A 14,226-nucleotide genomic window follows, 5' to 3' on the forward strand; every position below is an offset into this window, starting at 1 on the left:
AGTCAAAGACACATGAGTTTGTCTTTTTATCATCCATGCATGGTTAACTTCTCTTGTCCTCTCTTATAAACACTCATCTCGCTTGATACACACCCTGCAATCCATGACAGAGAAAAACTGTATTTCTAAGCAACAACATAAAGATCCAAATCTACAAAATGTCATGTTTGAGACCCCTTTTTGGCTCATGTCAGAGCTAAGATCATAGCATGGTAAAATGCATAGGTTGTAGTAAACAAAGAAAGAGAGATGAGTGGTTGGAGGTTGGTTGATGAAGAGTGATCAGAGATTTGAGATGAGTCCACAGCAAGAGGCATTCCATCACTGTTTAGAGAGCAAGATTGAGGGTAAGAGCCATCGGTGTTCAACATCAAAGCTCTGAGAACCCNGTAAATTTAACCTTCTAATCAAAGGCTGTAAAGAGAAAAGTTACAAATCTCAAATTTAACCTTCTAATCAATGCCGTACTCATCTCCAATACATGTATATAAGAAGTATCCTTCAAATCTTTTATATTTTTTAAAATTTATTAACTGACATATTTGAGATATGGCTCCGATAACTTGAAAAGTTCCACATCAACTCCATGAATCACATGTCTAGGAAAATGAACTTTAAGTTTAACTCAAACTCATAAAATTGACTTGTAAGATCAAATTTCCAACTACTTATATACAATAAATTAGTCAATGCAAGATTTCTAACACATCCTTCACACAAAAACTAAATATCTTAGGCGTGGGAATAGATCTTATAGATGGTCCGAAAGGCTCAACAAACCTTATTGGAATACACTCTAATATCATCTAAGAAAATGGACTTTAAACCTAACTCGACTTTACAAGAAATTAACTTGTAAAATGAGATTTGCATCTATTTATATATATATATATTGTAATTTAGTAATATCTACGGTTGACGTAAGATCTCTAACATCATAACATCATAGCTCAAGAGCCATTAATGGAGATGCATTGAAAAAGCTCCGCATTGTGCATGTAATTGCTAGATGATCCATATACTTGCAGGGAGACTTCAGTTAATGCCAATTAGCTTTAACTTGAAGAGCTATTGTAAATAATGTCAAAATTACGTATGAGTAGGACCAATGATGCTTTTCATGACATACTAACCTAAGTGGGGGCAAATATGTAAATTTATAACATGTTTACGAGGATTTATATATTTTGATGCAGTCAATGGGAGGATATGTAGCCATGTTTTAGCTATGATCACAAGTAACTTTTTTTTTGTATAACAATCATCATCCACTGTTACAGTAAAATAATAATGTTACTTTACAAACAGTACATTTATGAAAAGCATGGTCGACAAAAGTGCACGCCAGCAGAGAAGTAGAACAGAATATCACTGGGCCTCTATAATCAAAAAGTGGAGCGGTTGCCAATAGCTTTTTTTGGTTGCTGTAATATTATTATCAGGGAAACCAAGTTTTACACTGAAACTTTTGTTTAGGGTTTTGGGGGTAAAATTGTGATTTCTCCCTAATTTTCTAAAGCCTTTTTCTTCAGAAACGCTAGAATTTTAAACCATTCCATTGAAAAAAAAACTACCTCTGTTTAACCTACATTTCCTTCATATGCTACAGCCTACAGGACTATATTTTTCCTGCACTCCATTCTTCCGTTGGACTTCCCAGTTCACATTTCGTTAACTTTTATTAAATTTTTAGTGCTCTTTTCTATAAATTTCACTACCAGCTTTCACTTTTTGAAGGACCCCATGTATTTCGTGACTGCAATTTGGCTTATTGTTTATCATGAATTTCTTTTCTTTTTGTATTTTTCATAGTACTTAAGTGTACTATAGATAGTTAGTCTGTGTTATAACATTTACAATAACAGTCACCCTGTTTCCCACTATAGCATCTTCAAAGAGGACTGTCACATGCCACTATTTGAGATCGGTAACTATGATGTAAAGTTTTTTCTTCTTTTTTTTTTAATTCATGCTAGTATTAATAGGCCGTAACATATCTTGAACTTTTAAGAACCTTTCCTCGCCATTCCAGTTTTATATTAAGCATGTTTCCTGTATCCAGGCTTTCATAGGAGAGAACCCTTTCTCTCCATAACTTTCATATTACCACTCAAACCCACTAAGCTGTATTAAACGGATAGCATCTATAGTTTTCATAATTAAAAGATTAAGTTTCAACTGAATGAGAATCTTAAATATTATCCACTAATCTACCCAGAGATAAATATATATCTATATATGACCAGTACCATCATTCATGATGAAATAGTACAAACGATAACTCAGACTTCAGTAAACAATAAAAGCATCACACAACTAACCTTAGACTTCTTTGGAGACCGTTTTGCTGATATTAATTGAACACGTGGATCTTTTTTCAGTGATAACACGTTCCCTGTTCTTCTAGTGCATGAAGCCTGGAAGTCCTTAAGAATTTTAATTTTATTCCTTATCTTTTTGTTTTCCTCAATTTTAGCCTCAAGCTCAATCAACTTACCTCTAAGAAATCTCTGTAAATCCCTATTTTTCTTAATGGCGTCAATAAAACACTGAACAACAGGAGGACAGCTCAATCTTTTCTGTTGTAATCTAGATGACTCCCAGGCATCAGGTTCAGAACTCTCAACAAAATCGCTAAGCTGCATTTCAATGTTTTCAATCAACTCCTCTGTGGCAGCCTCCATAGAATTTTGAGAAAAAGGACATAATTCACCACCATCTGGTTCGTAATGGGTTGAGCCATTAGCGATGTCACCCTCACAGCCCATGCTGGAGATCTGATCCTCGCAACCAACTTTTTTATCCCACCTTCATGCAAACCTAATATTGTCATCATTCCAAGTTTTTGTTACAAAATAAATAAATAAATAACAAAGTCCTAAAACAGAACTGCCAACAAGACAACTTGGGGAATATATAAACATAGGTAAAAACCAAGTCCCACCACTTTGACTTTGACAAGAGATAATTAGGGAAGACTGAGATCCTGCATTGACTAGAAACTACAAAAAGCACCTGATAAGAGCTTATAAAGCTTAATACAATAGTTTTGTACGATGAATTCAGTTAGGTGCCCATAATCAAACAAACATACTACCAAATTCAGCTACACAAGAGACATCTAAAACTCATTTCAAGGCATCGTTTCAAAAGTCAAATACAGTTCGGTTAAGACATGCATATATCCAATGTTAATTTTAGATACATGAACATGCAGTCTTTCCTTCTCTTTTAGTTACCGCCAACCAATATCTATATTTTATTCTCTACTTATAGCTCACCTAGCATTATTATTTCCCTTGGATTCACATCCCAAATTCAAAAATTAGAAGTGAAAATTCAACAGCGAGAACGCACATAGGAAACCAAATACCTTCGCTGTAGTCGCCAAACCTTTTCATGATGGCGCGCACGGTCTCGAGGTCATCCACGCCATCGTCGTCGTCAGACACGACCACCGCCGGCTCAAGTGGCGGAAGAACGGACAGAGGCTGGTATAGACTCTGCACTCTCTTAAGACATTCGAGGTCGTCCTGGTCGTCGGAGTCCGAGTCGGTGGCGACGGGAACAATGGCAGTGCCGGCGTCAGTGAGAGGTTCCAAAGATGGAACATCGTCTTCAGCTGCGAAATTATCATCGGCGCCAGGGACGACGATCATGCAGGCTCGGGAGAGCGCGGCCATATCCTCCTTGAAGCCGTCGTCATCATCGTCGTCGGTGGAGGAGAGATTGTCGTTTTCGAAATCGTCGACGCGAGGAGTCATCGCATTGAGAGTGTTAGGGCTTCTTAGGAGTGAAAGAGTGAGTGTAAAGGTTTGGTGCATTGAAAGGGTTTAAGCGGCGGCTTGTTTATGTTGGAACACGAATGCTCCAATTATAATATATTATATATATATATATATATATATATATATATATATATATATATATATATATATATATCAAAGTATCTAAAATTAAAATTACTTATTATTCAGAATTTGAAAATATATATTTTATTTTAATATAAGGGTGCTAAAAGTATGACTTCTTTTTCACAACATATATTTCTTACATGTATTAAAACACGAAAAGCAGGTCTTTTGTAAAAAGTTAAAAGTAAGATTTCACGCTCTACAAAGAATAATTAATTTTATGAATTTTACCTATAAATTTAATGATTTTAAAATCAATCCGTATTAAAATTTTCAATAAAAAAAAATTATACCCATAGAGCACTTATCATAACAATCAAATTATGTAAATTCAAATATTATATTATAATTCCAGACAAAAAATAGCTTTTAAAATTTAAGATAGAAACTTTATTATGGATTAGGTTGAATGCGCTCCATATATTTCAAACCTAATATTTAACTACTATCAAATATTAAAATAATTTTAGTATATATATATATATATATATATATAAGCTACAAATATAATATATAGTTATCGAAAATAAAAAAAATAGAATTACTAAACTATATTAATATATTTTAGTTTCAATTACAAAAATACTACATTTTGATAATTTTTCAATAGAAAAAAACAAAAAGAGCGGGAAGCAAGTCTTTCGCGTTTCAAACTGGCGGTAAATGTTTTAACTGAAATACGAGTCTCTCTCAACAACCAATCAGAATCGTTTTTACCTTACTAAGTGAACACTTTTCATTGGACTGTACAAAATTTCTGTCACCTACATATAAGAATAACACAATTTTTGCCGTCCCTCGTTTCTCTTTCGCCACTCGCGTTCTTCCCGCCATTTTCTGTGTTCCTATTTATATGCAGAGAATTAAAATTTTCGGACCAATAAACGTAAACGAAGAAAATTCGAATAAGCCCAAAACAAAACCCAGAAAGCAACAGAAGACCTAGGCATTGCAAATGGGCATCAAGGATCTCCTGAGGTTCATGAAACCTTACATCGAAACTTTCCACATCCATAAGTATGCTGGAAAACGCGTAAGAATCAACTTCATTGTTCTAAGTTTCAATTTTTCCGCATGATTTTATCTGGGGCGTGTACATGTTCACTCACTTTGCAAAATCTGTAGGTGGGTATTGATGCGTATTCGTGGCTTCATAAAGGGGGTGAGTGTTGGGAATTGAACTGTGTGAATGGTTTTCAATTTTGGGGTAATTAGTGTGAGAAGTTGAAGTTGACGTTTTCATTTTTCAGCTTATTCGTGTAGTATGGATCTTTGTCTTGATTCCGACAGTGTAAGGAAGTTGCGATACATTGAATACTTTATGCATAGAGTGAACTGCTTCGCTTCTATAAAATAACTCCGGTTGTTGTTTTTGATGGTGGCAATGCTCCTTGCAAGGCAGCAACTGAGGAAGAAAGGAACAGGCATGTTTTTTTTTTTCCTTTTCTGAAGTCTTAGGTTTTGGATGAATATTTACTCTTTTGGTTTTCTTTCTCCTATCAATTTTATCCTTTCACTGAGGTGAATCTTGGCGTTTGATTACTTGTAGAAAAAGAAGGGCTAATCGAGAATTGGCAATGACGAAGCTCAAAGAAGGGAATGTTGCTGCAGCTTCAGAGCTCTTCCAGGTAGAAGGATATGAAAAAACAAGTAAAAACATTGGTTTTTTTTTTTTTTGAGGAAATTGCTGATACTACATATTTGTCTTTAGCATGTAATAGCATGCTGTCTTAATATGATGAATGTAGAGTTCTATTAAAGTAGTCATGGGTAGTTTAAAGTGGGAAAAAATGAAAATTGAGCAATGTACAATGTAGCAATTAATCTAAGGACAAAACTTAGTTGTAATTCTCATGTGTTTTTGGAGCTGTTGTCTAATCAAAGTTAACGTTTTATATCAGGATGATATACCGACCTTTATTGTAAACATTTATTATGCATATTATTTAGGCAAAACTTTCATTTTAACTGTAGAACAATACCAAAAACCCTTAAGGAACTGCATCTATTTTGTTCTGTATCTAATTGTTATCGTCATGGTAATTAATGATTTTGCCTCTCATTTTCCTTTATGTACTGTTTGTGCCAAAGAGTCAACAAATACAAGGATCTTTGTTTTGTGTGCAGAGAGCAGTGAATATTACTCCGGTTATGGCACATAGCTAATTCAGGTATGCTGCAAACATTTTTCTGTTGTACAGACTTCGGACTGTTTCATCATTAATTAATCTACATTCTAGGGTAATTTCATTATATAATTACCTTGCAGACCCTGAAATCAGAGAAAATTGAGTTCGTTGTTGCTCCATATGAAGCAGATGCTCAGTTAGCGTACATGTCTCACCTTGGGATAGAAAATGGTGGGGTTGCAGCAGTGATCACTGAAGATAGTGATCTTATAGCTTATGGCTGTCCAGATGTAAGAATTTCAATAACATGAACTTGTGCGTGGAGGTTTACAGCTTTATTATATCTTGAGTTATTACTACTATTTCTCTATCCAGTTTCATATAACTGTATTTTGGATTGTGCTCCGGTGGTTTTGAACAGATTATTTTTAAGATGGACCGAAATGGGAATGGTGAAAGAATAGAGTTAGAGAAGGTATTTTCGGCTGAGTTTGGTAGACCTTCGTTTCGGAGTTTCAACATGGAATTGTTCACAGGTAAATTTTGTTGTTCAACATGGATTCCGATAATGTGTTCATGCATGAAATCATCAAGGCTTCTCTCTAACCTACGATGAACATATGTAGATGCTTGATATAACAGATCTAGGGCTTGATGCATAAATGTCTTATCATCAGTCAGTAAAAAAGAGAAAATAAACTTGGAACTAGCGTAAAAGTCCTTGTTCTGGATCTGTGTGCTTTGAAATGTTGGATACATTAACTTGAGGTGACTGGAAATTGAGGATTTTGTCAAGAGATTTTATTATTTCTGAAGAGTTCTTTGTTGTTTGGGTCATAGAAAAGAAGTCTCATGCTTTCAGGTTTATGACAATCTACCAAGTGCTTTTTTTCACCTCTCCAGGTATGTGTGTCTTAGCTGGCTGTGATTTTCTTCCATCTGTTCCTGGAATTGGTATTGCTCGAGCTCATGCTTTGGTTTCCAAGTATCGGAACCTAGATCGTGTAAGTATGTTCTCATCTCCTAAAAACATCAGGGTTGATTGCTTGTCGAAGGGAATTTTAACAGAAATCTAGATAGGGTTAGAATTAAGAAGCTCTCATGTCCCCTATTATCATTGGCGTGACGTGACCATGAGGACTTTAAAATGGACTGCTCGTATGAAGGTTGACATTATTCCTTATACTTTGTCATGTTTCATAGAAGGATATATCCTTTCTCTTTATGCTAAATAACCAATCCAATTTCACTTATCTATCATGAATTCATCATTAAACCAAAGAGATTATAGAACTGCAGAAAAATATAGTGCCTATTTCCATAGGTTTTCAACCTGATTTACACAGATACAACTAAGAAGTAGGCGACACATGGAAAAAAGCTGAACTTTCAAACTATTTTTGCTTACAATTAATTGGTTCTATTGTTTTATGCTTTGCTGCCGAATGTAGTTTATGGTAGAGAGCTCAGTGGTCATTTTTAAGCTTAGAATTTTGCACTTAGTTTTGCAATAGTACAATTCTCATTGGCATCACTTGTCTGTCTGGATTTCCAGTTTGTAGTTAATGAGTTCACATATCTAGTAAGAAAGGGAAATTTGAAATATATAGAATTTATATTCCACACGAGTCACAACCACATCCATATATATCAGAAACCAATACGTTTGTCTTTTTGCTTCTACTGTTACATGTATAGATAACGTGGTAGCTACACCCTCGGAGATATCATACTTAAGGTTCATATTCAGTTTCGTTATGACTAATATATCAATTCTTTAACAGATATTGTCTGTTCTTAAGCTCGAGAAAGGCGACCAAATGCCTGAAGATTATGCCAAAACCTTTCAAGAGTCTGTTGCAGTTTTTCAGTATGCTCGAATGTACGACTACTAAAACACTTTCCTAATTCTAGAATGATCATCTGTTAATTTATCAATGACTGCATTTGCTTCTGGAATATCGATGTAGATATGATACCAATGCCAAAGAACTGAAACACATGAAGCCTCTTCCACAAAATTTTATTGAGTCACATGATGGGAATCTCGATTTCTTGGGGCCGTATCCTTTATTGTTTCTTCTAAATAGTTTTTTATTTTATTTTAGCATTTCCAAGAGAATATATGGTCAATTTTAACATTTATGCTTGTTCAACGTATATCATTGTTTCTTTGACAAATGCAATTAGAGAAATTCCCCCATCTATAGTCAAAGCAATTGCTGAAGGAAACTTGAATCCATCAACTAAGAAAGCCTTTGATAAGTCTGAATCTTCTAGATTTCCTCTGCACCCCAATGATCTCCAAAGCCTTGATCAAGTTCAGAAAGCTGAAGTTCCTACACCATCTAGGCCAAAGAATAGCTTTTCAATCATTGCTTCCCAGTACACCAGAGAAAATAGTACAGGCAAGCGAAAACTTTGGATATGTTCACAACTTCTGTAACTACATTGCTTAAGTTTATGCATGTTTTTGCTAGCATGTCGTATATGTTTAACTATGGCATGTCATAACACTTTCTCTCTCTACAGTGACAAGGCTCTTAGATGAAGAGAAGTATTCCAATGAATTCTTGGACCTTAGAAAACTAATCATGCCTTTGGGAACAATTAGAACAGAAGAAAAGACAACTGTATCTGATAACACTCCTTTGAAGGTTCCTGATAACAATCCATTTAGGATAAGAAGAAATGATGAAAGATATCAGACAAAGGACAATGTTGAAAACATTTCTTTGCAAGCAGCTTGGAATATACTGACTTGTGCATGTCTCCAGATAACTTTCAAGAAGAGGGGTCTGACGGGAATCTCTTAAAGAAAAGAAAAATTCAGAACACTTTATCAGATAAAGCTGAAGCCACCTGTGAACCGGTTTCAGTAGTGACTGAAGCTGAAAAATCTGATGTTGTATGTTTGACAGTGGAATCCCAGAAAGTGTAACTTCTGAGACTAAGATAATTGCTGATTTGAAAGGGAGAAGTGAAAGTAAAAAGAAATCCAATAGAAGAAGCAACAGCAAGAAAACGGGGAGTAATAACAACAGAACGCTTTTGCATTTCTTTTCTAGAGTGTAATCATTCTAAATGTGTCCATGTCCATGTTTTTTGCTGAGGCAAGTTTGACTTTATTTCTCAGAGCTTAATAGTGAGAACTATCAATTAATTATAACTTAATAGAAATTATTCTTAGATTAACTATTGCAATCAGAAAACATCAAAACGGACGCTTGAATTGAGATTAATGGCATTGTCATTGGGGTTTGTATCATATATGCTTTGTGAAGTAGTATTTACAGCAATAGAATTTTCGACCCGAGGTTAGTAAAATATTTAAAAGCGCTTCCATTTATGCTTCAAAGTACTTTACGTTCAACTTTAAAATATCATTTATGTAAACTTGACCGTAAAGTCTGAAATGAAACTGACCATTCATCAATTGTGTCGGCCACTAAGGTGATGCGGTTTATCGGCTGAATATTGCCAAGTATGGATAGGCACCCAATGAATAGAGTTGCAAAATATAAAAATCTATTGTTTTCATCATGTTATTTAAATTTTCTAATCGGCACGTGAAGGCATATTTTAAAGAATTTATATAAACAAACAAAACATTGAACAATATGATGCCAAGACAAAAAGCAAGTTATAAAAGATAATTTTATTCTAAGACTTGTATTAATCAAGTCGCATGATTACAGTTACAGAGGCACTTTTTAACTCGGCCAAAACCATTAAAACATGATTCATGAAGCAACTAGAAGCTTAGAAAGTAGGTACAGAGCTCAGCTATTAATGCTTCTTTCTGGCATTGAGCTGCTTGAACCAGTATGCTGACATCTTGGGGTATCTCTTGAGGGTTTTGAAATCAACATAAACAATTCCAAACCTTGATGTGTAACCTAACCTCCATTCAAAGTTATCTAGCAAAGACCATGCAAAATAGCCGACCACATTTGCTCCATCATCAACAGCCTTCTTTAGGTTAGTCAAATAGCCTTTGTAATAGTTTATTCTTGTGGTGTCATGCAAACCCTTGGGAAGAGTCACATTACCCGGATCATCCATGCCTACATACATGACAATGAAAAAGCAGAATACTATGTCACACCAGGCCAAAAATAGAAAGAAAGACTATTTTTGTTTTCAATTTAAATACAAAATGGACAAACTCCAGTCAGTGGTTCCTTTATACTTTTTTGTAAACAGTTCAAAACAAAAGTCATTTCATAAATAAAAGTGAAAACAGAAATATTATATAATTTTACCATTTTCAGATAAGATCACTGTTGGGTTTCCATAACGTTGCTTTACGTACATCAATGATTTGTAAATGCCCCATGGTACGTTGTAAAGCCAATAAGAATTAGCCTGTTAAATTGAACTTATAAAAATTAGTCAATGCATAGTCGGGGCACTTTTTTCTCTTGAAAGTAATGAATATAATTCACTGAGTTCTAACTTACTCTTGGACCAATTGGCACTCCATTCTTTGCATCTTCAATGTTCAACAAAACAAAAAAACTGGTCATATGCAAATGCACAGAAAATATTGTAATCTATGGCTAAAGGAAGCATTGACTTACAAGCAAACCCTGCATTCCAATCCATTTGATAGCCGGGGACTTTAGGTTTTGCTTGATGAGGATCGTACATGTAGTAGGTAGTATATTGGTTGATTCCGACAAATCAATCGAACCCTTCACCATTTTAACTTCTTCACTAGTGAATTTGGGGAGTCTTTCCGCAACAATTTCTTGAACTGTCCTTGGATACTCTCCATAAACAAGGGGGTGAAGGAACCTGGTGAATTTAAGCACTATAATTGGTATCGAGTGTGTGAAAGTTTCCACAGGAGATAGAGTTGCATTCAAAAGAAAATACTTGAACATGTAACGTAGGATCGACAATAAACAGATGCTAAATAATTTTACCATCCCAAATGAAAGTCTCTGGCTCTTTGAGCAGCATAATTGTCGGCCTTTGATCTTGTAAGAGGCTCATACCAAACAAAATCCAAGAGGATTCCAATTCTTCCCTTTTGCTTTTCCTAAAACAAGAACATTTTAGCGTCCTCATTAAGATTTTATTCGGATAAACTTAACTACAAACACGGTAAGAAAAGAACGAGTTGAATTTTTCCTCAAGTTAAAATCAACGTATGCCCTTCTGTTTAAATGCATAAGTTTATTTTAATTCATGGAAGAGAAGCAATTCATTTTAATTTCCTACTCTTTTTTCTTTAATATATCATTATGGAGAACTTTACTTAAACCAAAGGATTAGATATATTAAGATTACTTGATACTTCTCTCGGTATCTTTGAGCAGCAGCTGCATGTGACAATATCAAGTTGTGCGCAACAATATAAGGCTCAGTGCCTGAGTTACCAGCTGTACAATTCCCATATTCTTTTGAGCACCTTCCAGGGGCAAAGAAACCATTATCATAGCCAAGAGCAGCCACCACACGAGGTTCATTAAACGTCATCCAATTCTTAACTCTGTCTCCAAAAGTCTTGAAACAAAATTCTGCATAGTCTGCGAAATCTTTGCTGTGTAATTTGAGCATTCTTGTTAGTTATACTTCTTTGTATTTATTAACATGTCACCATATACTTTTTAATCAGACTTACTACAAGTATTACGCTACGAGAAATTTGCAAAAGCATGCATTTAAAAGATCAATTATTCAATTTTATTCTTGTGTGTATATATTGGTACTTACACAACTTGGTGACCCAATAATCCGTTGTACCTCTCCTCAAGTGCCAAAGGAAGATCATAGTGGTAGAGGTTTGCATATGGGGTAATACCTGGATTGTTGCAGACAATCAATGAGGAAACAAATGATCAATAACAATAAGTTGAACACTACATTTCAAATACTAAGTATGCTATAAAAGTTACCTTTTTCTAGTAAGTAATTGATCAACCTATTGTAGTATGCCACACCTTTCCAATTTACTTTGCCGGTTCCATCTGCAGTAGTGGTGAAATTGAAACTCAGTTAATGATTGAGCGAGTTTAACAATTTAATTCAGCTATGGCCAAATAAGTAAAACAAATATGGCTAAATTACTTGGAAAAATTCTGGACCACGAGATTGAGAACCGATAAGCATCAAAATTCAGTCTGGACATGAGATTTATATCATCCTGTGAAATTAAACATACTTTTTAGCTCACATTGTTCCTTATAGCAGAGAAAAACAAAACTAAATGTTAAACTTTAAAGAAAGCCCAAGCATGTCAACTTGGGCCGGCAGAGTTTGAGGCAAGGGTCCAACTGGAAAACAAATTTTATTTTTTGGAATATTGAAAAAGGAAAGAAGGGTAAATTAACCACTTAGTTTATAAAAAAGTCCTGATATTAAATTCTGTGGGATCATTTTATTCTAAAACTGTAATTTTGAAGATCAGTTCATTATTAAACTTATCAACAATTCATATTTTTTACAAAATTAAATCAGAATTTCCATTCTTTCAAATATTAAATTGACATTATCTCACATATTTTATACCTAATTGGCCATTTTTCCAACAAAAAAGCTAAACATTCATAGATACATTTTACTGCTAGGTTTTAAGTTGTAATATACTATATAAGTCCATGCAGTTATAGTAAAGAAATCAGCACACTAAAATCAACAAATAACAAATAGTAAGCCTTCATAGTTAAAAAAATAAAAAGCCGCTTACTTTGTAGCGATGGTACTGATCAACAGAAACTTCTCCCGTCCCATTATTTGCGACAATACCTGTTTTGTATTTCATGTAAGAAAAAAATATTTATTAGTTTAAATTTGTTTATGAAGATGTGTTGTTTATTATTATTATTATTTTTAAATCTCTGTTTTTATTATTAAGAATTTTATTTTGAATATTAATTACCATTATCATATTTTAAGCTAGCATCTCAACCAAACCAATTTTCTCACGTTGTTCTTGTTCGTAACATTCGCATCTTGCTTTTCACCAGAAAATGCAACGCATAACACACCGTCACAGTGAAATTAACGGTCATTTTTCTGACCGCAAAAGAAAAACAGTATTTTGTACTGTGTGTCGCATTGTGCAGTAGATTATTAAAATAAGAAAAAATCGAAAAAGCAAGTGAAGAGATTTGACATTTGGATTCAGTATATATAATTGAGAGGTAAAGAATATATAATTAAAATTTTAAAAAAATAATTAATTAATTAAAATAGAGAATATTGGCGAACCGGGCTTTTGGATAAAAACGTCCCAAATGCTTGGGCCGCGACCGTCTTTGTGGGCCATACCCTCCACCTGATACGCAGACGTCGCCGTTCCGAATATGAAGCCCTTGGGAAAAACCTCTCTGCTCAAACCTCCGGTGTCGAAATGCACCGTTTCGGGTTCCACGGTGGCATCTTCAGCCGCGACGCAGCGTATAACCGCTGCCGCAGCGATGAAGAGCGAAAAGAGGAACCACGAACGGTGAAATGGAGCGAGCGAGAGCATATCGGAGCCCTCACAGCACAGCAGAAAAGAGTGTTTGAGTGAAGAAGATAATGGCAGTGATGAGATGAGTGAGATCGATTTATAGGCCACATTTGTAGTGGTTTTGATGGCATGACACATGAAAAGTAAATTTGAAAATTAATTCTTCTTGTTTTTTTTGCATTGTGTCAAAATCTGTGGACCAATTGGTGGGGCATGTTCTTCCTTCTTTCCATTTTTGCCAACAAGAACTAAATTATTATTTATCTACATCATTCATTTTACTTTCTATTTTAATATTTTTCAAAGAAAATTAATTTGATATTTTTCCATTTCAAAGGGATTACATTTAAAGTTATAAATTTAATAACTAAATTATTAATTATACTTAACATTTAACTATCTTTTTATCCCTATTTTGTTTAGTGTATTGATTTCAAATTTGTTAAAATATTTTGAAAACCCTTGATTATCAATGATAGGATTTCACGATATGGCTAACTATCCTGAGTTATCCATGTTTTATCCACTGAATATGTAATAATAAATAAAGATTATTTTTAGGTAACTTCTATTACAACTATTTCAACTTAAATTATTCAATTAAGAAGAAGAGAGAGAGAGTCTTTTAATAATATATTTTCGTGATAGGACAGATCTGCTGTCCATGTTTAATCACTTAATTTAAAAAAAAATTAAATATATTTTTAGTCTTAAATTA

At 34.2% G+C, this 14,226-nt stretch overlaps 2 protein-coding genes and 1 pseudogene across 2 annotated transcripts; 1 reads left to right on the forward strand and 2 right to left on the reverse strand.

The window, feature by feature from the left end:
• The first annotated feature begins 4,869 nt into the window (after nucleotides 1-4,869).
• LOC148199835 (exonuclease 1-like) lies at nucleotides 4,870-9,238 on the forward strand (annotated as a pseudogene).
• A 448-nt stretch (nucleotides 9,239-9,686) lies between these two features.
• Nucleotides 9,687-13,582, reverse strand: LOC124833014 (beta-glucosidase 44-like). The gene is made up of 11 exons (XM_088113305.1): nucleotides 13,265-13,582; nucleotides 12,741-12,799; nucleotides 12,122-12,197; nucleotides 11,950-12,021; nucleotides 11,768-11,855; nucleotides 11,342-11,594; nucleotides 10,975-11,090; nucleotides 10,627-10,843; nucleotides 10,507-10,538; nucleotides 10,309-10,411; nucleotides 9,687-10,110 (listed from the first exon to the last, which is right to left on the reverse strand). The coding sequence occupies exons 8-11, from the start codon at nucleotides 10,694-10,696 to the stop codon at nucleotides 9,833-9,835; spliced, it is 483 nt and encodes a 160-aa protein (XP_087969431.1). The 5' UTR covers nucleotides 10,697-10,843; nucleotides 10,975-11,090; nucleotides 11,342-11,594; nucleotides 11,768-11,855; nucleotides 11,950-12,021; nucleotides 12,122-12,197; nucleotides 12,741-12,799; nucleotides 13,265-13,582; the 3' UTR covers nucleotides 9,687-9,832.
• Nucleotides 11,764-13,526, reverse strand: LOC148199836 (beta-glucosidase 44-like). Its single transcript, XM_088112787.1, has 5 exons — nucleotides 13,265-13,526; nucleotides 12,741-12,799; nucleotides 12,122-12,197; nucleotides 11,950-12,021; nucleotides 11,764-11,855 (listed from the first exon to the last, which is right to left on the reverse strand). Exons 1-5 carry the CDS (start codon nucleotides 13,524-13,526, stop codon nucleotides 11,764-11,766), a joined length of 561 nt encoding a protein of 186 aa, XP_087968913.1.
• Nucleotides 13,583-14,226: the final 644 nt, after the last annotated feature.

Source organism: Vigna umbellata, chromosome 4 (genome assembly GCF_029865625.1).
Source record: "Vigna umbellata cultivar VRB3 chromosome 4, Vumbellata_1.0, whole genome shotgun sequence".
In the NCBI taxonomy this organism is placed as follows: Eukaryota; Viridiplantae; Streptophyta; class Magnoliopsida; order Fabales; family Fabaceae; genus Vigna; species Vigna umbellata.

Coding starts and splice junctions, on each gene's coding strand:
- LOC124833014 (XM_088113305.1), bottom strand. CDS start 10,696: ATGTACGATCCTCATCAAGCAAAACCTAAAGTCCCCGGCTATCAAATG. Junction 10,539..10,626: donor TTGGAATGCAGGGTTTGCTT/GTAAGTCAATGC, acceptor TGAACATTGAAG/ATGCAAAGAATGGAGTGCCA. Junction 10,111..10,308: donor AGTGATCTTATCTGAAAATG/GTAAAATTATAT, acceptor TCATGTATGTAG/GCATGGATGATCCGGGTAAT.
- LOC148199836 (XM_088112787.1), bottom strand. CDS start 13,526: ATGCTCTCGCTCGCTCCATTTCACCGTTCGTGGTTCCTCTTTTCGCTC. Junction 12,022..12,121: donor GTGGTCCAGAATTTTTCCAA/GTAATTTAGCCA, acceptor CCACTACTGCAG/ATGGAACCGGCAAAGTAAAT. Junction 11,856..11,949: donor CAATTACTTACTAGAAAAAG/GTAACTTTTATA, acceptor GCAACAATCCAG/GTATTACCCCATATGCAAAC.